The 23,489-nt window shown below is 43.9% G+C and overlaps 2 protein-coding genes across 2 annotated transcripts in view; one reads left to right on the top strand and one right to left on the bottom strand.

Moving 5' to 3' along the window:
* Positions 1-435: 435 nt before the first annotated feature.
* LOC308333540 (monocarboxylate transporter 4-like) lies at positions 436-8,032 on the bottom strand (the record flags this gene model as incomplete). The annotated part of the gene is made up of 6 exons (XM_080789999.1): positions 7,937-8,032; positions 3,300-3,569; positions 2,532-2,675; positions 1,828-2,435; positions 1,243-1,423; positions 436-776 (listed from the first exon to the last, which is right to left on the bottom strand). Exons 2-6 carry the CDS (start codon positions 3,520-3,522, stop codon positions 436-438), a joined length of 1,497 nt encoding a protein of 498 aa, XP_080646125.1. The 5' UTR covers positions 3,523-3,569; positions 7,937-8,032.
* Positions 8,033-9,020: 988 nt separating this feature from the next.
* The window catches only part of LOC308333315 (coiled-coil domain-containing protein 57-like), a 33,262-nt gene continuing 18,793 nt past the window's right edge, over positions 9,021-23,489 (top strand). Inside the window, exons 1-12 of the mRNA XM_080789633.1 lie at positions 9,021-9,044; positions 10,116-10,269; positions 11,530-11,652; positions 12,115-12,258; positions 15,937-16,045; positions 18,063-18,164; positions 18,734-18,891; positions 19,025-19,099; positions 19,261-19,461; positions 21,148-21,306; positions 21,497-21,659; positions 23,366-23,458. Of these exons, the coding sequence (XP_080645759.1) occupies positions 10,118-10,269; positions 11,530-11,652; positions 12,115-12,258; positions 15,937-16,045; positions 18,063-18,164; positions 18,734-18,891; positions 19,025-19,099; positions 19,261-19,461; positions 21,148-21,306; positions 21,497-21,659; positions 23,366-23,458 (1,479 nt within the window). The 5' untranslated portion in view covers positions 9,021-9,044; positions 10,116-10,117. The remainder of the gene's footprint in view (positions 9,045-10,115; positions 10,270-11,529; positions 11,653-12,114; positions 12,259-15,936; positions 16,046-18,062; positions 18,165-18,733; positions 18,892-19,024; positions 19,100-19,260; positions 19,462-21,147; positions 21,307-21,496; positions 21,660-23,365; positions 23,459-23,489) is intronic.

Here is a 23,489-nt window from a genome sequence, read left to right on the forward strand (position 1 = left end):
GCTGAACGATGTGAATGGAAGCACACATCAAATAAAAATACTAAACATACTTAGAAGTATACAATGAAATACAAATAACGTAATCATGTTGTACATTGAAATGTTGACAGTCCCAAAAAGATCATTCATTGTTGATGCTACATAATTTAACAATTAATTTACTTTACTTTTATGTACCATTTTGATGAGAAAATCAAGATTGTTCTTCTGCCCTGTGTGTTTGTGTGTGTAAAATGTGTTCAGTGCAGATCAAGAATACATCTCAGTCCATGTAGAACAGAGTAATGTCCCAGCTCGCTCTCTCTCTCTCTTGGTCTCTGTCTGCCTTCCTTCCACTGTCCACTGAGACAGATTGTGAGTACTCTATTCCGGACATTGTCCTTTTGACAGGGCGTCCAGTTCCACTCTACGATAAACGGATAACTCATGTCTACTTCATAGTGAAGTCTCAGTGTTTACATCAAGAGTCTCGCCCGCTGATTCCTTCACCGTGTTCACCACATCTCCTTGGCCCGTTTCACCTGCGGAAATCGTTCCGTTCTCTCCCGTCTTTGCTTCCTCCCCGGTCTCCTTGTCTTCCCCATTTTGCAAACTATGGTTCAGCTCATCCTTCTCGCTGGCGTTCACGGCCATCTCCAGCTTGGCCTCAGGTTCTTCCAGTGTCTTCTTGATGCAGAAGAAGTTGCCGAGGGAGATGATGATAGCCGCCGCACAGACCTCACATCCCGCCAGCAAGAACACGTACATGTACTGGCCCGTGGCGTCCAACAGACGACCTGGTTGAGAGGATGATTCTTGTAAATGTTATGAAGAACTTTCATGATAAACATGAAACTCGACCAAGCACATTTCTATTTCATTCATTTAAAAAATCACACCCGTGCGAAGTGAGGGACGCTCTTATACATCATCATACATCACATTCCGTGCTCCACCAATCAAATCATCACAAATGTCATTCCGGCCAATCACTTTTGGCGTCTTCACTTTTCTGCCCTCACTTTTATCTTCAATATGTACTTTGCTCAGCCAATCAAATCATCGCTATGGGGGTGATCAGCCAATCACAAGGAATGTTTGTGTTCACACAAACCTGGAATCCTGGGCATTGGAGGGGCTAGTACCCCTCAAATAATAACTAAGAGGGGACTTTAAAATGTTACTTTGTGGCAGTAATGGGATTTCATACCACAGTAAACATGATGAATAAAGGGAGAGAAAGCTATTCTTTTAGGATCTTACCTGCTCCAGGAGGCCCCACAAGAACAGCGACGGCTTCCACAAGCAGCACAAGTCCAATGGCACTGGAGAACCTCTCTGTTCCTATGATGCTCATGAGGACCTCAAACTGTAGAGCTCCCACCATTCCGTAGGACAGGCCAAAGAAAATGCAGAAAATGACCAGCCCCCAGTAGTCAGTGGCCTGTAAGGAGAGATATGAGACAGCTCTAGTCACGGTCCCACACATCCCATTTTCAAGCTTTTATTTATTTCCCAGTAAATAGATATGTGGACTCCTAATTCTGTGTTTAACATAGACCATAATCTACTTAAAGTGGAGTCTGTAGCAAGTTCTAGTGCTAACCCGTTTCTGTCAGAAACAAAGCACAGACGGAAGGTATGATTATTGCCAAAATAAAAAAGGTGACAAACATAACATACATGCTACAGCATATAGTACATTAATAAGATGGAGGTATGATTAGATGATTAACTTTCAGTTTTTCCACCCTTTTTGATGAAAGCTTAATTGTGATATTATTTCACACACCTTCTTGCTGTGTGTTTAATGAGATGTAAACACAATCCTGACTGCTCCAATCTTACCTGTGAGCCGATGAGGTCTGTGCAGCCGTTGAAGAGCATCGCAAAGCTGAACAGGTAGACACATCTGGGCCGCACCCACTTTAACCCTGCTATTATGCCAGACGTAGGACGAGCAAAGATATCAACAAAACCCAGGATGGTGAGCAGCAAAGCCGACTTTGTGTCCTCGTTACCCATCCCTTTAGCGTAGCTCACCACAAATACAGGAGGCACAAACAGTCCCAGCACCATAACAGATGCTGCGATGGTGTAGATAAGGAACCCTCTGTCCTTAAACACGCTGAAATCCAGCAACTTCTTCTTGGCTTGAGGCTTTTTCTCCTCCAAGGGTCCATCGAGGGTCTCCTCTGAGCTTATGGACTTCTTGGGGGCCAGCAGGGGCCTCATGAGGGCCCCGCAGGCACAGCAGTTCAGCAGCAAGCCCCCCAGAATGAGGAAACCTCCCCTCCAGCCATACTTGTACTGAAGAACCTGTCCCAGCGGAGAGAGACAGCACAGTGCCACCGGGCTTCCTGCTGCTGCCAGTCCATTGGCCAGTGGGCGCTTTTCACTGAAGTACCGGTTCAGCATGATTAGTGAGGGCTGGAAGTTCAGAGCCAGGCCTAGACCTGAGCAGAAAAGACAGTTGCATGCCAATTTAGCGTTTTTGATTACGTGAGTCTGTGCATTCATATCTGTGTGTATTATTTGAGACTAGGCCATACCTGTTATAACTCCAGTGCAAAGGTAGATATGCATGATACTGGTGGCAAAGGAAGCCAGGATCATTCCCAGTGAGGCAAACAGCCCTCCAACCATCATTACTGGCCGGCAGCCGAATCTGTTCACCAGCACACTGCACAAAGGCCCTAAGCACAGACAAAAATAGCATTATGTTATAGCTAATTCCATATGCTGTCATACTGTATATTTATATTCTCTCATGGTTGCTTTCATTCCAAAGTGAAATACCACTTCTTTGGGGTCACATTTGAAATTGCATTTTTTTTCTTTCTTAGTCTTTAAAGCTGCATTCAACTTGCTGCCAATCCATACACAAGGGAAATTATTCCAGGTTTTATACAACAATCTAAATGAGTTCTCCCACTCTGTGGGGCTTGGAGAGGGGAGCTTAGTACAACATGCTTTTATTTAGAAAGGAGGGGAAAACAACATGGCCAGCCACTGCAGCCAGTGCATGCACATATGTTTTCAGTAGCATTGGGTCTCCATCATTATAGACCTCAAACCGTCACACAGCGCATACTATTTTAAGGCATTGTGACTATCACAAATATTACACAATACAGCTTTAAAAATGTATTAATAACTTTATGGTTGAAAATATGTGAAAACGTTGTCTGCATAATCATGAGGTGTTGAACATTATCATGGAATGCAAATGGTATTTTCGGAAAGAATCCCTTCAAGTTATCACTCTAAAATGTTTCCGTGCAGCGGATGCTTTTTACACAGTATAGTTTTAGGCATACCTGTGCCATACAGCATGGCGAGCAGTATGGACGAGATCCAGGCGGTGTCACTGTAGCCCACGCCAAACTCTCTGATCAGCTCCTTGAAGAAGACACTGACCGCCTTGGGGAAGGCGTAGGAGAAGCCTGTGATGACGAAACAGCCCGACAGCACCGCCCAGCCCCACCCTCCATCTGGCGCCTTCACCCCGGTGGGCCCGTCATCCACTACCGCTCCTCCCATGATCTCCTCTGGCTGCTCTGTCGAGGTACTTTAAGTGACTGTCAATGCTGGGGGAACAAATACAGAAGACAGAGGGTTAACTGTAACGGACCCACAGGGAAGTTTCCAGGGTCAATATGTGTTTTCTTTGTGGCTTTTATTTTGAAGCGTTTCCTGCCCAAAAGTCAGTTCTCCAGTGCTTTTATTTGAATGATTTCCTGCCCACAGTGACAAATCAATTAAATGATCAAGTTCACCTGTGACTGAGGACAACGCCCAGGATGGGGTTGCACACTGAAGATCATAAAACTGCCACCTGCCCACCTCAGTGAGATTAAGGAACAGATACTGCCACAAGAAAGGAATGGCTTACATGGAGAAATATGTTTGTTAAGGAAGGGACGGACGGTACCGACAAGGAAGGATTGTTGACCACAAGCCCTGTAACAAACTGCTATGCACATGCCACTTTAATAGCACCTGGCTGGAAGGGGAACAAGGTTAATCCTTTTAATATTTGTCATATCTTGTATTTTTTACTGCTTATGGATTTGATGGGCTTATTGTTGTGGGGTTTGTCATGGTTGATACAAAGGGGGTTTTGAGTTATGTTTCACAGTAAAGTGAACAGTGATTAACATTGATTGTGAACATTTATACTGTTTTTTAGGCGTCTATATGCATATCTCAACCTTTGCTGTGTTTGTTTATGGATTTATTAATTTACTTATTTTATGTATATTTATCTTTTCTCAATTTCTACGGTGAAAAGTCAGTCTTCAACCTTATTGGCCAGCTGGGTCCGCTACATTAACCGTGATGCCATGATGTTGGCTGTACATGTCCAGCACATTGATTCCCATTATATAACTAAATAGCATTACTGACTTCAATATAAATGACAAATGACTCAATTCAATCTAACACTTCCATTCCTTCTTTGATATAGGAGAGGAGGACATTTTGAGCAACATCTATAGTGTAAAATGACCTTGAGAAAGACTATATAGTGTTTCCAGTACAGGGACATGCAAACTATTCCTGAGAAAGAAGCACCTGTTTGTGTGTACGTGTGCAGTTGTGCAAGTGTATGTAGTATATTGACAGGATATGACTTGTCAGCAGGGTGTGAAAAGCATTTGCATGGTTCTTGCAGAAAATAACTCTTTCAGATGGTCATGGTCAGTCACACAACATATGGAACTATCAAATCTTTATCTTTTGACTATTTCCTGTAGTCTATGCAAAAGAGACATTATTGTAATCTACTATGATCATCACGAGGATATTACATAGTAGTGTTGACCAACTTGGGGAAGTTGAAAAACGCACTTAATTGTTGCAGGAAGCATGAGCATGACGAAGTGTGCCGTTAAAGACCACTTGCAATCTGAGAACCCATCTGCAAATAAAGGAGAAACAGCACCCTCTTTTCCTTTGACTACTTATCAACTGGCACATTTCGATTGCCTGCCATTTAATTACCTCCCAACCAATGTATGGTCAATTAAAAGTTTAGAACAAGACAATGGTCTAAATGTAGATGGCAAGGTAAAAGCTGTTGGTTGAACATGATGTTGAACCTTCACAGCTGTGTCACACCTTTGCTGTGGTGGAGATTAAAGTGGGAGTGTACCTATGTTCCCCAGGTTCTATGTTCCCCACCATGCAAAAAAAGTTCTTTGTTCCCCACTTAGAATAAACCTAAACATGCAGAAACCTAACCTAATAATTTTAATAATTCTACAAGACTAAAAGTATTTTAGCAACTTAGTGTTAGTGTTACTTTTAGTAGCAAATTCTGATTTAAGCTCAGTCTTTGAAGAATCCATTGAACTTTAGGTCTTCCTAGGCTACTTAAACTATCTAGTCTTAGCCAATAAAAAAATGAACACTGGCATAAAATAAACTAAAACATAATTCCTCAGACTCTTCAAAGATGGCAAAAACAATTATACATACAATATAGTATACAAAACACTGAACCTGGGGAACATAGGGATGACCCCGGTGTGGTTACCACTACTACTACTACTACTAACAGAAATTAGACTCTCACACACACACACACACACACACACACACACTACAGTACTCACACTCTACATTACAAGACAAAGTATTTTTCTCTGCTCTCTCTAGTGCGTAACCTCTTCCTTTGCCCGTTGTCATTCCGCTCTCAACATTTCCCTGACATGTAGGCCTACAGTAGGGTTAGAGGTGTCTTTCACCTGGGCCAAGGTGAAAGACAAAGGTGCACGGTACATCATTACAAGACTTAAATGTACTGTTCAAGTTCCTGTTTATGCCCATAGCAATTTGTAGACATTTTACAAATATTAGGCCTAATCGAATGTTCAAGAATGTTCCCCCCCAAAAAAGTGGAAACAAATGCCAATTTAACTGGATGAAAGTGAGGTGCACACTCTTCCTGTCACCAATACTATGATTGAGTGTGTGCATGCGTGCGCATGCGCGCGAGAGAGAGAGTGCAGTGGTGAGTGTGCATGTCAGCCCGATGAGGGTTGTGGAATGTAAAGGGTCTTATTTTAGGAAGGCTGGTGATAGTAGGACTCCTGTCAGAATGTTCAGTTCACAGGTTATGGCACGGGAGGCTTCTGAGGCACATGGGACACTTGATAAGATCAAAGCGTATACGCCTCAGAGATGTGCATGTGCAGACTGCGCGCACATATCCACCACCATATACTGCAGGTTTTCTGCTATATTTATGGGTACCCCCTTATATCAGGAAACCTTTAAAGAAGCAGTCAGTGAGAGAGAGGAATGCAATTTGGAAAGTGAAAAGAATATAGTCTACTACTTAGATCAGTGGTTAGTACACTTTTGTGTCATGTCAAGGCTTTTTTTTATACTTTAACAGTTTGAAGGGGGAAAAAGCACAGATTTATACAATGATGATGATAAAGGATAACCTAAAAAAAACCTGACTTATTTCCATTGAGGTCCTGTTATGTATTCAATTCAGTTGGGCCCCGGCCCCAAATTAAAATGTATTTGGCTGCGGACCCCCATCTGAAAAGATTTTGTGCGGGATCCCCATTGTGTTGTTAAAATGTTGTCAACACATGTCGAGTTTGTAGATGATCACATCCTCAAGGACCCCAGGGGGTCCCCCATCCCTGGGCCCCACTCTGAGAGCCATTGTTGTAGGTAGTGTGCCTGTGAAGCATCTACTATAGGCTATGCTATAGTATTCACATGGTGGTCAGATCAGAAGCTGAGGTGTGAACACTGAACAGCTGGGACACCATGTCCTGCTGAGTGTTATGGATGGGTTTGAATGTTAAAGTGCCATGGTACTAATTACTATATCATAATCTAATTACACATGTTTACAAACGTAATCTTGGTTTATTATGGTTATTTTAGTTTTCGTAAATCGGGTTACATAATGATTAATCCCGGGCAGTGTATGTGTGCTGACTAGCCTGACTGGCAACTGAGGCGTGTGTAACACAGAGCGACAGAAGAACCATGCAGAGAGGAAGGGAGAAAAAAAAACGGATGCTGTCAAAACGCACGTAGGCAACCATGAGACAACCCCGCAGAGCAGACCCGGCAGCGTGCACGTAGCCTCACCCCCCAGTAGGCCTACCATAGCAGCCTATTACCATACACAATTACACAGCCTATAGGTGACTCACGGGAAGATGCCCGGAGTCTCGGCTAGTCTGCTGGACTACGTGAGCAAAGGAACGTAGGCTACAGTCTCAGACTCATGACCATCTGTGACTATGGCATCATCGGACGGTAGCCCGCCGTTATGTCTATATCATGGTACCCAGTACCCACTTCCACAGAACAGAATACACCGTGATCATGATGATGAATCATGCGATGCCTGCAGTTAACCATTACCAAGAGTTTGAATACGTAAAGCAGCAGTGTCGTCAGAGTGACATCGACATGAACGCCATGTCCATATAGGGCTATTTTTAGCCTACTTACACGCAGACCTTTGTAGGATGTAGGCTAGGTAATAAAAAGCAAAACATTCAATTGCTGATAGTCTGATAAAAAAGACTGTGGGGATAACAGTAGGCTACCGCTATAGCTTATGAAAACAAGCTATAGGGTTCCATCTGTCCACAATTAACTTGTGTCGTGAACTCGTGATGCCACCCACCTGTTAAACATAGGCTCATTTATACTTCATCGTACGCCGGTGGAAAACCATAGATGCGGTCGCATTTATATAAAATGTGCCCGTGTTGTTTGCATATAACTCTATGATGAAAATGCGTTTCTACGACTCTAGTTGACACTATAGCCTAATATTAAATAAGGTTTAACCTGCGCGCAAATTGATTTGACTAATAGCCTACTGTACGTGGCAATGAATGGCGTATTAACATAATGTTAAAATACGTGTATTAAAATACAATACAAAAACAATGTTAAGAGGGTATACCTGACGGGATGGTCATTGGTCTGTGTATCTCTCAGATGCTCTCGCATGAAGAAGAAAGTAAGAAACGCATGTGGACGCGTCCTCAGTCAGTGGTCCTGCATTCTAGTGAATAGGGATGTCCCGTCTATCACATCTATTGGTCGAGGAGGGTCTGACTCACCTACTGGGAGTAGATGACGCGCCACCAAGCCAGCCTCCGTAGAACACACCCATGGCACACACGCAGAAAATAACATCCTCTCTCACCTCTCTGCTTTTGAGCGCCTCTCTCTCTCTCTCGCTCTCTCTCTCTCTCTCTCTACCCCCTCTCTCATCTCTCCCACTTGTAATGGAGTCTGGACTCATTATGGACTGGTCAATTTGGTGTCTGAGACAGTCACCCTGCCTGTACGTGACCAGTGGCGTGTGATGTGGATTTTTTTTAAACTAGGGCTGTGAGTTTGCATTGCACAGTGCGCTCAGTGCGCTATTTCCGAACGCACCCCTCACGCCACGCACAAGACACATGCATTGAAAGTTTGAAACAAAAATAACAAATTAACAATGCAACAGCACATGCATGCGCTGTTGCATTGTTAATTTGTTATTTTTGTTACGGTTACGCATAAATGAGCGCATCTTCGTTCCATGCAGTGGCATTGCAATTTCATTCTGCTTGGCGCCCCCAATGCCCCCTCGGCTAACTGCCACACTAACTCTATGCGGGCAGTGGCACTGATCTGGTTCTGATAGCCTGGTAGGCCTACCAGGAGCCAGGAGGACTGCACAAAAAAACAATTTACCGTAAGATGATTATAGATGGCGGCTGGCGCCAGGACAGGAGAAAAATGTTGTTGAGCCTGTTGATACGTACATAAACTGCCCTGCTTTCGAGTGATTTAGCCTATTTAGAGTATTTTGCATATTTCTATTACATACATAAACAGACAAGAAATCCTTACGATTAATCATTCTGAATGTGGTTTGTTGGTTAGTGGAACTTTTCTTTCACAACACAATCGGCGACGGACAGTTTTCCCAGACGCACAATTTCCATGGCAACCGTATACAACGAGGCTCTGAACCATAACAACACGGAAGAGCGGGGGAAAGAACAAATAAGTTTAAAGTTCGTAATGTTAAACCTCAATTATACATAAACATATGATTAAGAACTTATTTATCTGGTACTTGAATGTATTGGTAACTACTTGTAATGTATTAATAATAATATGGTTTACTTTGAAAGACTTTAATAGTTAGCATTTAGCAGTAGCACACGGCTATCGACGATACAGTGTCCCCCGTTCTGCCTGGCGGTTAGCCGTGTGTTTGCAAATGCATATTTTCCCCAGGCAGATATTGCCTGCCACTCGAGGCTATTTCTGTCTATCATTAATTGGGAATCTATATTTACATGCATTTTTTTTAAATTTATTATCTGTGTTATGTGTTCATCACAGTTACATAAAAACGCCAGCCATAACTCAATAATTACTTTAAGTAATTTAATAAAATAATCCTGTTAAAATAGCTACAATTACAATTCAGGCATTTAGCAGACGCTCTTAATCCAGAGTGATTTACAGTAAGCATATAAGAACAACACATGGATTTGGTAATACATCAAAAACATAAAAAATAATCATCAAGCATCATACGTAAGCTATAAGAACCTGACATCCGTCTAACAGTGCAATAATATCTGTATAATGAAACTATATGCGTATACACTGTACAGTAGAATATCTATAATAATAATAATAATACATTTTATTTATAAGGCGCCTTTCAGGGCACTCAAGGTCGCCGTAAAGGGTTAAAAACAGTACAAGAACACAGTCAAAAGCAGAAAAAAAACTAGGGCACAGCTATATAATGAAACTATATGCGTATACACTATATAGGGTGCTATGTCTACATCTAAATGACATAAAATTTCATAAATTGAGCCTTTGCATGCGCCTGTAAGGTCGTTGAGGCCAGGGCAAGTGCTACGGCAAATGCTAAAATGGAGTCGGAAGAGGTGGTTTACTGGGTTTTCAGACTTCTAGCTACTGTCGGTAGGCCAATCAGAGGCAGGCGGGGCGTTACCATGTCTATGCTCGGACGTAGAAAGAAATCACGCGTAGCTAGTAGCTAGCTACCATGGGTGTTTTGCCTTTTATGACAGGCAGACATGATGTGACTGTCTCTTCAGGTATGCTCATGCAGTCTGCAGTGGCCATTGTCCCAAACGATCTGGCCACTCAGCTGGCCAATAAGGAGAGAGAATGGAAGGAGCTGCAGTCGCTCAGGGCCCAGGAGCTGGAGGGTTCCCTTACAGAAGCTCAAGAAGAACTCTACTCTCTCAGGTGTCATTTGCCTGAACCATGATGTATTGTTATTATTGTATTTATTATTGCTCTGACTGTGATGGAGTTCTATTTCCTCTTGATTTTGACACCAACTGCCCATGTAAGGTTTGTTCCAGTGCGGGAAACAAACCTGGTGGGCTATGGATGCAGTTCTGCTGGAGCAAAGCCAGCTGCAATTTGCAACACTCGATTTTTTATAATTGGGTTGAATCTAGAGTTGAACACTCCAATTTAGAAATTTAGAAAATCCAAATTAGAAGGGTGGATTCTTGTAGGACTCAAAGATACTCAATTAAAAGAAGGAATGCCAGCACAATACCTTTAGTTACTCCACTGCGCCCTCTACCGATATTGCCAAGAGAAAAATCTCATAGACAAGATTTTCCTTCCAGAGAAACAAAATCCCTTTCTGGCCAAAAAATGCATTTTATAGGCTCAGAGTGCGTCCACTAAGGAAAGTAGGGTTTCTAATTACACAAACCGCCTTTGTATTGGTGAGTCGGCCCATCTGGCCGAAACGCGCACGTTGGCTCGGACTCGGAGTCGTCGGAGGTAAAATACCCTCCACTGACAGCCCATTGATTAAATAAGGGCCTTTCTCGGCCCCTTTTTCGGGGCGGAGGTGAGTGGGTGGGGTCGACATATGCCCTTACTGGGCTGCATTCACACATTCAAGACACCTGTCTTGTCTTTGTCTTGTGTCTGTGTTTAATGTCCGCTCCAATGCATTTCCAATGGAAGCCCATATGGTTTGACCAAACATTTTGTTTGATGGGGGGAGGGGGGCAGAACATATCCATCAAAGCTGTGTTCAGACACAAGTCAGGTGTCAGACACAAGGCAAGTGTCTTGAATGCAGCCCAGTAAGGGCATATGTCGACCCCACCCGCTCACCTCCGCCTCACCCCCTCCTGGTGCTGCGGCCATCTTGGATCCTAAACACAATATAAACAAATGGGAGAGGGGTGGGACAAGAACCACACGTCCGGGGCCGTGAAATTCCAGGTACAAGTTGAAATCATGTCCGTTCGAGGGAATGCAAGGTTCAACAGCCGCAGTGATTCTTAGCAAGGTAATGTGTATCTACAGCAGAAAGATGGAGGAATAACGTCACGAGGTGGGGCCCCCTGTTATATACCTGGAGGGCAGGGTCAGTGGAGAGGAGCTCTGATTAACTAGTGTTGCAAATTGCTGCTAGAGCAAAGTCATTGACTCATTATTGTGTAATAATGCCATAATGCTGTGTGTCCCTCCCAGAAAGCGCTTCCAGCAGCTGAGGGAGGATTTCCGGTTCAACTTGGTCGTGCTGGAGGAGAGAGACGGAGAGCTAGAGAGATATGATGCCATGGCTGCCAGGGCGCAGATTGCAGAGAGTGCAAGGTGGATATAGTTAATTAGTTATAGACACTCCTCCAGAATTTCACTTAGACCCATAGGTGGCACCTCACATATCGCACCACACCTCACAGGCAGGATGGCAAGGTTAAACAGAGCTCACCTTGCAAATGCTCATTTGGGCGGCAGTGGCTCAGGGGTAGAGTGGCCGGTAGAGTGACCGTGAGGTTCCCTGTTCGATCCCGGGCTCCCCCAGAGTTAGTGTTGAAGTGTCCTTGAGCAACCTCTGGACCCCTAATTGCTCCCGATGTGCAGGTTGGTGCCTTGCATGTTTTCCTCTGCCATCGGTGTATGCATGTGTGTGTGAATGAGTGAATGTGATGCACAATCTATGTAAAGCGCCTTGGATAAAGGCGCTTTATATATATATATGCACAGCCTACATCCATATCCCCAGTGCAGGGACAAAAAGTTTGTGTAATCCCAAAATATGACCTTTATTTCCAGGGAAGAGGAGACGAGCCAGTTGCATATCCATGTAGCAAAACTGGAGGAGCAGAGAGACAGAGAGGCTAAGGAGAGAGAAGAGGTGCTGAGATACAGCCAGCACAGAGCGGCTGAACACAGACTTCAGCTTGAGAGGCTGCAGAGGTGAGCCTAAAATTAGGCTTATAAAATTGATATAGTTCCAGTCCTTGATTGTGTGAGCTGCATTTGAAGTAGAATATTATTCCATAATCACACACCTGTGACTGCACTGCATCAGTATTACTGCGGCAAATGTGAATTTTGGTTTACTAAATTGGATGAGTTGTGCAAAGAGATGGACAGGACTGCTCTGCATCATGTCTAATAACGCCCCTTAGCTGTTCTAAATAACTGTCACTCTTGGGGCTTATTGCTTTAATAAGAATGATAATGATGGAAGGCTGGATCACAAAGTGAGAGAAAGGGAAGCCGGAGAGGTTGACAGAGCAGGGAAGTGGATGGATGGACTTTGTTAACAACTGATGCAGTATATGCTATCATGACAAATTTTGTTTTAGTTCAATGTTCTTCAGGATAACGACCAATGAATGGGCACTTCAGAATAATTCTTCATAACATTGATTGGCTCAGCTGGCCGGCAATAAATCAAAACATATGTAAACATAGGTCATGGTGACATAATATTAAGTGGTGAGTGTCCATGCATCTGGTTGGAGCCAGCTTTGGGACAAGTTGATTAAGCTCGTGCGGAGATCTTGTACAGTCGCCTCAGAGCTTTTCAATTTCGAGTAGTAAGTGTTTTATGGGACAGGACAATGCATCTATCTTCAGAGTTGGGTCAAAAACATTGTTGCTTGCTTTTGTGGATATAGATAGACTTTTATTGATCCCGCAGGGTAAATTTAGATGCCAGATCCAGAACACAAGGCTGATACAGACAGAAAAAATGAAGTATGGTACAGCTACCCTTGGCAAGACATCTAAGAGAGTAATAACTACTATGTACTAATAATGGTCGAGGAACCACTATTAACACAGTGTCAGCAGTGGACAGCAATGTATAACATGGTAAAAAGTTAAAAAAGAAGATTACTCACCCCATGAAGTCTTGAATTCATGGATATTTTAATTTTTTTATTGTTGTCGCATTCCAAATCCAATAATTTGATAACCAGCAGTAATTCCCTATGGACACACAAAAATGTGAAATTTTCACGTTTGTTTAGAGTAAACAAACATAACCAGGCGCCCCTCACTTCACACACGTGTGATTTGTTTTTGTAATACACCTTTCTGTCTCTGTTGCTCTCTCGTTCTGTCCCCTCATTGCTCTACTATCTGTGGATTGCTTTACTGGGGGAGAATGGAATTAAGGATGAAAGTTCCATTTACAACACAAAGCAAGCAGGGTAAGTGCTTAATTTATACTCCGTCGTACGACCAGGCCCGGATTGGCCAACAGGAGATGGGCAATTTCCTGATCTTGTGTAAGCACTGATGTGGCCTGCAGTCATGGCCTGTCAAAAATACAGGACAAAAAAACTTTGCTTTGATTCAGCCCAGAAACTTGTGTTTCTGGGCTGAATCAAGACCAAAGTTTTTTTGTCCATCAGTGAACATGATTATGAATATGAAGGAGTCCATTTTATATTCTTTCATTTTGTTGCTGGCCTGTCAGAGGAAGAATACTTGTCAGTTTCACAATAGCGATTGGTCAACATGTCAATAATAAAAGAAGTAAGGTGGTCTGTGAGGAGGTGTGTGAGCAGGTAACCATCAGAGCAGCAATAGTTACATTATCAATATCAACAATGGAGCTGAAAGTCCCCAAATACAGAAAAAAGGCCTGTGAAATTCCTTGCTTGCCACATATCATTATGATTATGTAGCCTATTGTCCACACAGATGAGAATGAAATACCACAGGTGGGTCATTAAAAGGTTTGTAAATGTCTAATGTTACTGAAATAAGATTGAAGTTGTTAGGTTTAGCCTGTGTTGACCTGGAGTGACTTCATATTGTTGTTGCATTGAATATTGGTATTTGGCATTGGCATATATCTTTGCTGTCCGTACAAACCTCATACAATATGTCCAAAACTGTTGCTTTTCAGGATTCAAATTCCAAAATAGCAAGGTTAACAATCTCAAAACGTGTCACAATGCAATGCGTTTTGAGCTAGTTTTGCTACTTTTGTATGTCACTGACTGTAGTACAGTATGTTGAAGTACGGCATTATGTTTATTGTTACGAAACAACATAAAAAGTCTAAATATGAAAATTCTTTATGCCCGACAGCAATGAATGAATACTGAATATCCTTGGTAGCTGGAATCTAAATCATTTGCTGACAAAATAATCATTTTATATACAATCATGGTGTTCTTTAGTTTAGCATAAATGGTAAATACTATTTCCATAGACTTATTGTAGAGTCATTTTGTGACTGTTGAGGGGAACATTTTGGTGAGAAGATTTAATGGTATGTAGAGAAGAGAAAAAACAGAACTGTATAGATTGCTGTTATTTTGGTTATGTTTAATGTGCTGTTATGTGACTGTGAGTATCTAACCCTGGAATAATGAGCTTTGGGAATACTTGACATATGGAGGCTGTGTGTGTGTGTGTGTGTGTGTGTGTGTGTGTGTGTGTGTGTGTGTGTGTGTGTGTGTGTGTGGGCGGGCAGGGTGGCCTGTGTGGTGTGTACACTAGTAACTACAGGCCTGAACTACTGTCCGTACCTGCGTATATGTACATCCCAAATTCAGCCTTTTCCACCATTGCTCTTTTTTCCCTTTTATATTACTCAGATTGTCAGAACAATCATAAGACCACAGGTGAACACCATCATAAGAACACAGTAGGATCTCAACCCAGCAAATTGAACCCTGCCTATACACATTTGTGATGATGATAACCTGCTTTCACATTGGCATTCTTGAATAGTATATCTAATATTCACTTCACTGTTAAATTGTGTTAATATATATTCAAAAAATCACACTCACGCTCAGCCAATCGAGTCATTTCAAATTTGGTACACACAGATGCACAAAGCTGGGTATAGGAGAGGCTATAGCGCCCCTCAAAAAAACGGATTTGAGGGTTTGAGTTGTCTTAGACAACTCCATGCTGACTATCAACACTAAGATGAAGGTGTAAGACTGTGCACTCAGTACACTGCTTTATGGCAGCGAAGCATGGACCCTTTACTCCCACCAAGAACATCCATCTACGCTGTCTGGGCATCACCTGGCAGGACCGTATCTCCAAGAACGTCCTGGCACATGCGGGAACACCAAGCCTGTTTGCTCTGCTTACTCAAAGGCGCTAGCTTGGCCATGTCAGCCTCAAGATGGCAGAATCCCAAAAGACATGCTGTATGGGGAGCTTGCCACTGGCTCCAGACCTAAAGGAAGTACTCTTCTTTGCTACAAGGATATCTGCAAGCGAGATCTCAAGGCAGGCATCCAGAGGAGAGAGAAAAGGAGAGAGGACCTCTGGGAGAAGAGGAAAGAGTGCAGGCGACAAAAGGCGGCATCAGCACCCACAGAGGCAGGCACACATGTAGTACATCTTCAGAAACGGCAACAGAGACTGCCACTCAAGCATTGGACGGTTCAGCCACAGCACATGCTGTAACCCAACAACAGACTAATCCCTGGCTCATACTCAATTGTCCATGGTTGAGTTCATTACAAAAACAAATACTTGATTTTCACGATTTCATGTTTGCCTACTTGGCACGTTCTGTCAGACCCTGTCAAATGTAATGCAATCTAATTATACAGTTTCCGTGTGTGTGTGTGTGTGTGTGTGTGTGTGTATGTGGTGTATTAGCTCTACAACTGGCGACATTCAGAAACAAAGGGAGGAGTACGAGCAGATGAAGCGGGACCTTCAACGTCGGATACTGGAGCTGGAAGGGGAGCTGGCCCTGCAGAGACAGGTACTTGATGAACACGCACGCACACAAGTGCGCACACACACGCACACATAGATATTTTCGGCACTTCCGGAATTTGGTTTTAATTCATGGAAAACGTTTTTTGAAAATGTTTTGGAATAGTTATAATTCAAAACAAAATGTATAGGAAACAAAACAAAAAAATTCCGCGACCCACGAATGGGTCCAGACCCACTGTTTGGGAACCAGTGCTCTATGGTGCCTCTGGCTTAGCGTCTGCTCCAACGAACACAGTTCTTGGATTGGAAGCCGTCAAGGGAGGGTGTTCTCTGTCACTGACTCTAATAGTACATGGTTGGTCCGGGAGCCTGTTCAGAACGGAGATGAACTGTGAGGGATAGCGTGTTCCTCTGCGTGTGTAGCCCAGGGCTAGCCTAGAGGCTTATCATGTCGAGTGCATTCTCTCTGTCTAACCACACCCTGAAGAAAACCATCCATGGTCCAAACCAGTTCTATTCTGATATTGCCCATCAAATTAATAGTTTTTAAATTCATCCTGCTCTATTAAACACAGACACATTTTTCTATTCTCTTCCTCATCTCATCTGATAATAGTGTAATAGTGACATAAGTGTCAAAAATGGGTATTGCCAACAACAACCTCATGATGGGGGGGGGTTGCCTTTAATGATATACAGTAAGTACATAGACAGGAAATGGGGAGAGAGATCGGGATAGGGACTCGAACCCGTGACACACTGTCAGGACACCAGGATTACCAGCCTAGGTGCCCGGCCCGTTACACGTTTTGAATAATGACCAAGTGTCCAAATCTATTTAAAAAACGTAGTTGATAACATTTAAACAAAAAGCTTAAGAAGACAATTCAAATAAAAAAATATATTTCTTTAATGGATAAATGCAAAATAATTAATCGTAACTGTCACACAGCATTTCCTGACGTATCGATATGGGGGTACATGTGTTTGTTCCGACATAGTCTGACAGGCATTAGTCCGACACCTTGCCCCAAACCCTAACCTAACCCTACCCCAAACCCTAACCCTAATCTCACAGGGAAGCCACGGGTGAGTTTCAACCGGCAACACATGTCATGAGGTTTAACCGGGCATGCATGTGTCAGGCTCATGAATGTGTCTGACTGTTAAGTTGCACGTCGGAACAACGTCTGTGCTCCTCAATATGGTACGGTATGATACGATACGATTATCGGCAAGGAATACAATACGATTGATGAATTGAACCTACCCCTAATTTTTATAGCGTTAACGGTAAAGCAACACTAAGGATTTGACTGTGTATTTACTTTCGCAACAACCCCTCTTTTTCTTTTTTACCGTGGATGCCCTCCAGTCAGAAGGGACTAAAATAACGTCAACGACCAGCCAGTCACTGACAGAGACCTTTTAGAATGAACCCAGACAGAAGGCCACTGGATCTGGAGAGGCTGAATGATCACTACTGTAGGCCAACTCTACGGACATACTGCAACTGTATATAAATAAATGTGTGTATGTGAGGAAGGATCCCACAACCACAAATCCTTTCATCTATCAGTAACTGGAGTAGGTGCTGAATCCAGTGGTGATGAACAGGGTGGAATGAAGAATTGTCTGCTAGTGTTGGCTCAGAGTCTAGAATCTCCTGTTTAATCATGTGATCCATGCAAGGTCAAATCCTGTGCCAGTCACTTAGCCCTGATTTCCACTGCCATGGCAGTCAGAGTCAAGTTGATGTTAGATGTCAGAAGATTATCTAATAAAAAATATATTTTTGAGGGCCTCCTATGTCCAGGTTTTAGTGCATGTGCTAACACAAACTTTGTCCTACACAAACATTAAATGCCATTGACAATGAATGGACAATCTTGAGTGTTCGTGTAAACACAAACATTGCGTAACACAAACATTGAAGACGAAGGTGAGGACACAAATTCTGATTGGCCGGAATGAGATGATGTACCATGATAAGATCGCCCCTCACTTCACACAGTTTGTTGCTGTTGTGGGGTTGATCTGACTTTTTCTTCTGTAACCAGGAAATGAGAGCAGACTTTGACAATGAGCTCCGACTGCAGGAACATGAGTTCAACCTGAGGATGGATGAGATGCGTGCTGTGGTGCTATCTCACGAGCTTAAGGTGAGCTTGTGTGTCTGTGCCTATTTACATGTGTACTGTATGTAAATTAATATTGATGTGTTCCTATGAACTCTATGTAAGTATATAATTTTATTTCGTCCCTGTGATTCTGTGTGTCTGTGAGCAGCTAATCTCCCCGCTGGAAAGATCGGTGTGAAACTTTGGGAAACGTTTATGAACTAGTTAAAGCGTGCAAATACATCCTCACAGGATCAATCATGCCAATTCTGGGCTCTAAAATGACCTCAAATGGGTGTAGTGCTATGTGTGGGTTGTGGTTAGCTCTGCCAGGCAAGTTGAGTGGGTGTGGAGACGAGTGACAACAAGACATGTGGGCATGTTCACACATAAGTTATAACACATTTTCCACCTTATTATGCAGTACTACTAAGAGTACTACTATACAGCCTGCTTTATATGTCTACTCTGCACTGAAACTATCCATCTATTGTGTGTGTGTGTGTGTGTGTGTGTGTGTGTGTGTGTGTGTGTGTGTGTGTGTGTGTGTGTGTGTGTGTGTGTGTGTGTGTGTGTGTGTGTGTGTGTGTGTGCGCGCGCGCACTGTCCAGGTGAAGTTGCTGTCTAAGGAGACAGAGGTTCACTCCCAGGCACAGCTCCAGGCTGTAGAGGCCCTGCAGGCCTCAGAGGAGCTCTGCCAACAGACAAAAGCCCAGCTCCAGCAACAAGCCTGGGAGATCAGAGACGTGACAGCTGTTAAGGACAATAGGTACAGGGCTATCTCTATCTGTCTCTGTACCGTATGTGTGCATATACATGTGTGTGTCATGCGTGTATTGTATGTATTCTCATGCACATAATCGTTGTACAAGCATCGATGTGTTGCATGCACATTCTCTCAGGATAAAGGAGCTTGAGGACAATCAGGCGAAGATGCAGGGCAAGCTGAAGAAAGAGGAGGACAATCACATTAAAAAGTGAGAAAATCGGAAATAGCCGATCTACAAGCTTGTAGTAGCTCGGTGTGCGGCACAAAGTATAAATCATATAAAGAACGCATAAATCAGGCTTCATAATAATAATAAACATGTCATTCTGCACGTTCTTGTCTGTCTGTCTGTCTGTCCGTCCGTGTTAGACATGAGGAACTGGACCGCGCTCTGAGGCAACGTGATGGGCAGCTGGACGGCCTGCGCCGGGCGCACACAGTGCATCTGCAGAAGGCGGAGGAGCACATCGCTAAACTGCAGGACGATCTGGAGACCGCGGCTACGCAGACACGCAGGGCACAGGAGGAGCACCGCCAGGCCCTGGCACAGAGGGATGAGAGGATAGAGAGGTGGGGTTGGTTTGTGTGTGTGTGTGTGTGTGTGTGTGTGTGATGCATTGGTGCATGTGTGGGAAGACTGACAGCTGGAATTATGTAATCTTGTTCTTTGGGAGTCTGCTTGTGTAAGAGTTTGTGTGTGTGTGTGTGTGTGTGTGTGTGTGTGTGTGTGTGTGGTTACTTTTACTTGTTATTGGCTGCTTGCCTTGTTCTGCAGTCCTCTGCGAGCAGGCGTGGTAGTAACAGTAAGATTGAAAAGCGTCTTTGATACAGTAGGGTGAGGTTCAGCGAAGTGCATGCAAGGAGATAAGACCATAAAGAAGTCTCGACGCTTAAAAGCTTTGCTTTTGTCCAGCGGATTCCCAGGCTGTGCACGGCTCCCGTGACAACTGTCCTGTAGGTTGAAGATGCATCTTATGTTACCCAGTGTTTGGTACAAAGAGGAGGGCACAGGCAGATGAACAGAGGGCCCACTGGTTTGAGATGAGGTAGCAGCATCCATCGTTTCTCTGCTTCTAGTGGCTGCTACAGTAGCTCCGCCCCTACCAATGCAGCGTCATTGGCTGTGAGAGGTGACAGGCCCAGCGGGCATGGAATGGCCCGACCCAGAAATGAAGAACAAAGATCAGAGACTTCAAACGCATGCACACACGCACATGCACACCATGCCATCAACCCAATACAGTTGTGTTCACTCATACTGTATGTGTGCACACATACAGTAGCCAATGACTAGATGACATTGTCTGTTGTAATTGTTCTTTGATGCATTTACAGTAGGCAACAAAGTCCCATGCACACCTGACAGGCTCTGAGACGTGTGCGTAGGCAGGACTCAATGTATTCACCTGACAGGCTCTGAGACGGGTGCGTAGGCAGGACTCAATGTATTCAGAAGAAATGTGCACAAAGACCTGCACACCGTCTGCACTTGCAATACTAAATAAAGTGTTCGTATTGCAAGTGCCGACGGTGTGCGGGTCTTTGTGCACTTGTGCATATTTGTTCTGAATGCATTTACAGTAAAACTATAAAAGCTATCTGAGACTTGGTTAACTAATGGGCACAGTAAAATAAATTACAACTGTGTGTGTGTGTGTGTGTGTGTGTGTGTGTGTTGTGTGTGCAGGCCACTTCATTATTGAAGTGGCCTGCACCTTTGATTCTAGCTTATGATTAATGACCAAAGTCATTAAGTACCAGCCGCTCCTCCAGACCATCATAGAGCTAGGCTAGACAGTAGGTACTTGTGTTAATATCTTCAGCAGCCTAGGACACGTACACAGTTTGGTTGGAAGAGGCTTCCAACAACTTGGGATGCCAAAAAAGCAGCTAAACGGCTTGCGGAATTCTGTGCAATCTCTTCTACTATCGGTAGCCGCCAAATATGGCGAAGACACTGTTACTTGGGATTTGCTGATTGCACACTGTACAGCACCTTGTAAATATTTGTGTCCTTGTATTGTATCATTGTATCTCTTATGTGGACATAGGTGTGTGTGTGTGTGTGTGTGTGTGTGTGTGTGTGTGTGTGTGTGTGTGTGTGTGTGTGTGTGTGTGTGTGTGTGTGTGTGTGTGTGTGTGTGTGTGTGTGTGTGTGTGTGTGTGTGTGTGTGTGTGTGTGTGTGTGTGTGTGTGTGTGTGTGTGTGTGTGTGTGCGCGCGTGTGCGTGTGTGCGCCTGTGTGCGTGCGCGCAAGGCTTCACAAAGAGGTGGAGACAACACGCAGCAGTTGGGACAAATATATCCATCAAGTGTCCAAGGAGACTGTTGTCAAGGATACGGAGCTGCTGGCCCTGCAGGAGAGAGACACCAAACTCAGGACAGAACTGGAGAGGAGCAGAGATGATGTGGAGAGGTGAGGGGAGGGGAGACTAGAGGAGTGAAGGGGAGGATGAGAAGGAAATTGTGGCAAAGCTAAAAATACATTATTTCTCTTTGTACCATCACAAGATCCTTACCTGTGAATGGTGGACCGAAGCAAATGGTGCTATTTGAACACTGTGCACAGTATATGACATGATTGTCATTGTGTTTGGGATGTCCAGATACAAGCAGCAGCTGAGTGCAGGTGTGGAGAGAGAGAAGGCTCTGGACCAGAGGCGTGTCCAGGTGGAACTGGAGTGGCAGAGACGCTGCGAGGATGCCAAGGCTGAACATTACCTGGCCAGTGAACAGTTGATACAGGGCCTCGCCCAGGCCAGGGACCAGGTGAGCCTCTCACAGGTGTAGCTTCTCTGCAGAAACAGTGTAACGTTGTGAACTCTTCTCTCTAGTCTAGGCCATGTCTTACACCCAGCGAAAAAGGCACAAAGCGCAGTGAGCTGTGTTGGTCAGGTCAATTATTGTTGATGCATTTCTATCTTATTAAGAGTGAGCAAAGTCAGAAAGTGATTGTACTGTAGCCCAGTGGTTAGCAACCTTTTTGAAGTATGTTTCAAGGTCCGTATAAGGTCAATAATGGGTTTAAAGGATTTAGAACAGCAGTTGTATTAGACATCACTTAGTAGCTCCGAGAGCGCCCCTCACTTCACACGGGTGTGACGTTTTATTTTCTAGATAGTCAGTGTGCCATGTCACCATTATGTTTAATTATGACACCACATCAAATATAAAAATATTTCCAGCAGATTGTCCTTCTTTTGAAATATTTTCTTTCACACCAGGACATTGTAATTAATGATCATTAGGCAATAACCCACAGGTATCTCCCAGACTCTCTCCCCAGTCAGAGTTCAGAGTTTGAATGAATGTAGAATTATGTGCAGGATTTTGGACTTAATTTTTATTGATTACATTTATCATTTAAATTAAATTTAAACAGAACATCTTCTCTCTCTTCCTTATGCCAGTGTGCCAGTGATTATTACCCTTCCCTGTGCCAAGGTTGCCTACCCCTGCCATAGATCATCTCTGACCTGGTGTACTGTCCAGCACAGTATTTGCCTGCTATTTAAAGAGCAGGGAAATACTGTGCTGTACAGTTGTACACGCATTGCAAACCTGCCTATGTAGGTCAATATAGATTGACCTACATAGGCAGGTTTGCAACGCGTGCAGTGCTTGCAATCAAAATACACCCGAATTCAACACACACGCACGCACGCGCGGCGCAACAACACTGCAGAGCTCAACACCCTGATGCTAGACAGGAGGGTGTGGAGGGTGATTCAGGATTCCTGAGTTGGTGTTGGCTAGACTGCACTCTATCAAACTATGAATAGGAACAGATTGCACTCCTGACGTATCAGGACCATGTACTTCCTTTCACATTGACCTAATATCAAATCACTCAAAGAAATAATTGTGTCATGCCCGATGTGAATGCATTCTCAACCACCGGGAATTGTAAAGGTGTTTTTAATGAGCTGAAAAAGGGGGCACGGTGGCACAGTTGGTAGTGCATGTTCTCCCCGTGTCCCCTAGGGTAGGTACCCTCACAAAAAACATGCAGTAATCCTGGTCACTAAACTGCCTCCCCCTGGCCAGCCGGGGCGCCTGATGGAGGGGAAAGGAACTGTTTGGAATAACGTGTTCCCACTTCCTTCCACGCGCTACGTCCAACCAGGGAAACTCCCCCCTGTCAGGTGCAAAGGAGCAACTTGGACACTCAGGCATGAAGGAAGCATGAGTTCAAGTCCGTTGCTCTCCCCTTGTCCCCCATATATGGGGACTAGGTTGGTGGATGGTGTGTAGAGCCCAGGATCACATTAGATGATTGACACAGGGGTGAAAAATGGGTTACAAAATTGTGGGATAAATAAATAAAAAGTGCTGAAAAATACAGGTTTTTAGAAGAACAAAATGGCACTCCAACTGTACATTCAGTAGTTGACCACATGAAGTTTCAATATAAACCAAGTCCAAGTCATACTTCACATACTGTGTGCATGTCTCTCTCTCTCTCTGTCCGTCAGGCTCAGGCAGAGCTGAAGGAGCGAGACAGGGAGATGCGGGACCTGGCGGTCTTACTGCGCTGCGTCACCACAGAGAGAGACCAGGCGCTACAGGTGAGAACACACAGGGTCAAGCAGTGGGGTC

This window comes from Protomyctophum bolini, assembly GCF_963924005.1.
Source record: "Protomyctophum bolini genome assembly, chromosome: 18".
NCBI classification, from domain to species: domain Eukaryota; kingdom Metazoa; phylum Chordata; class Actinopteri; order Myctophiformes; family Myctophidae; genus Protomyctophum; species Protomyctophum bolini.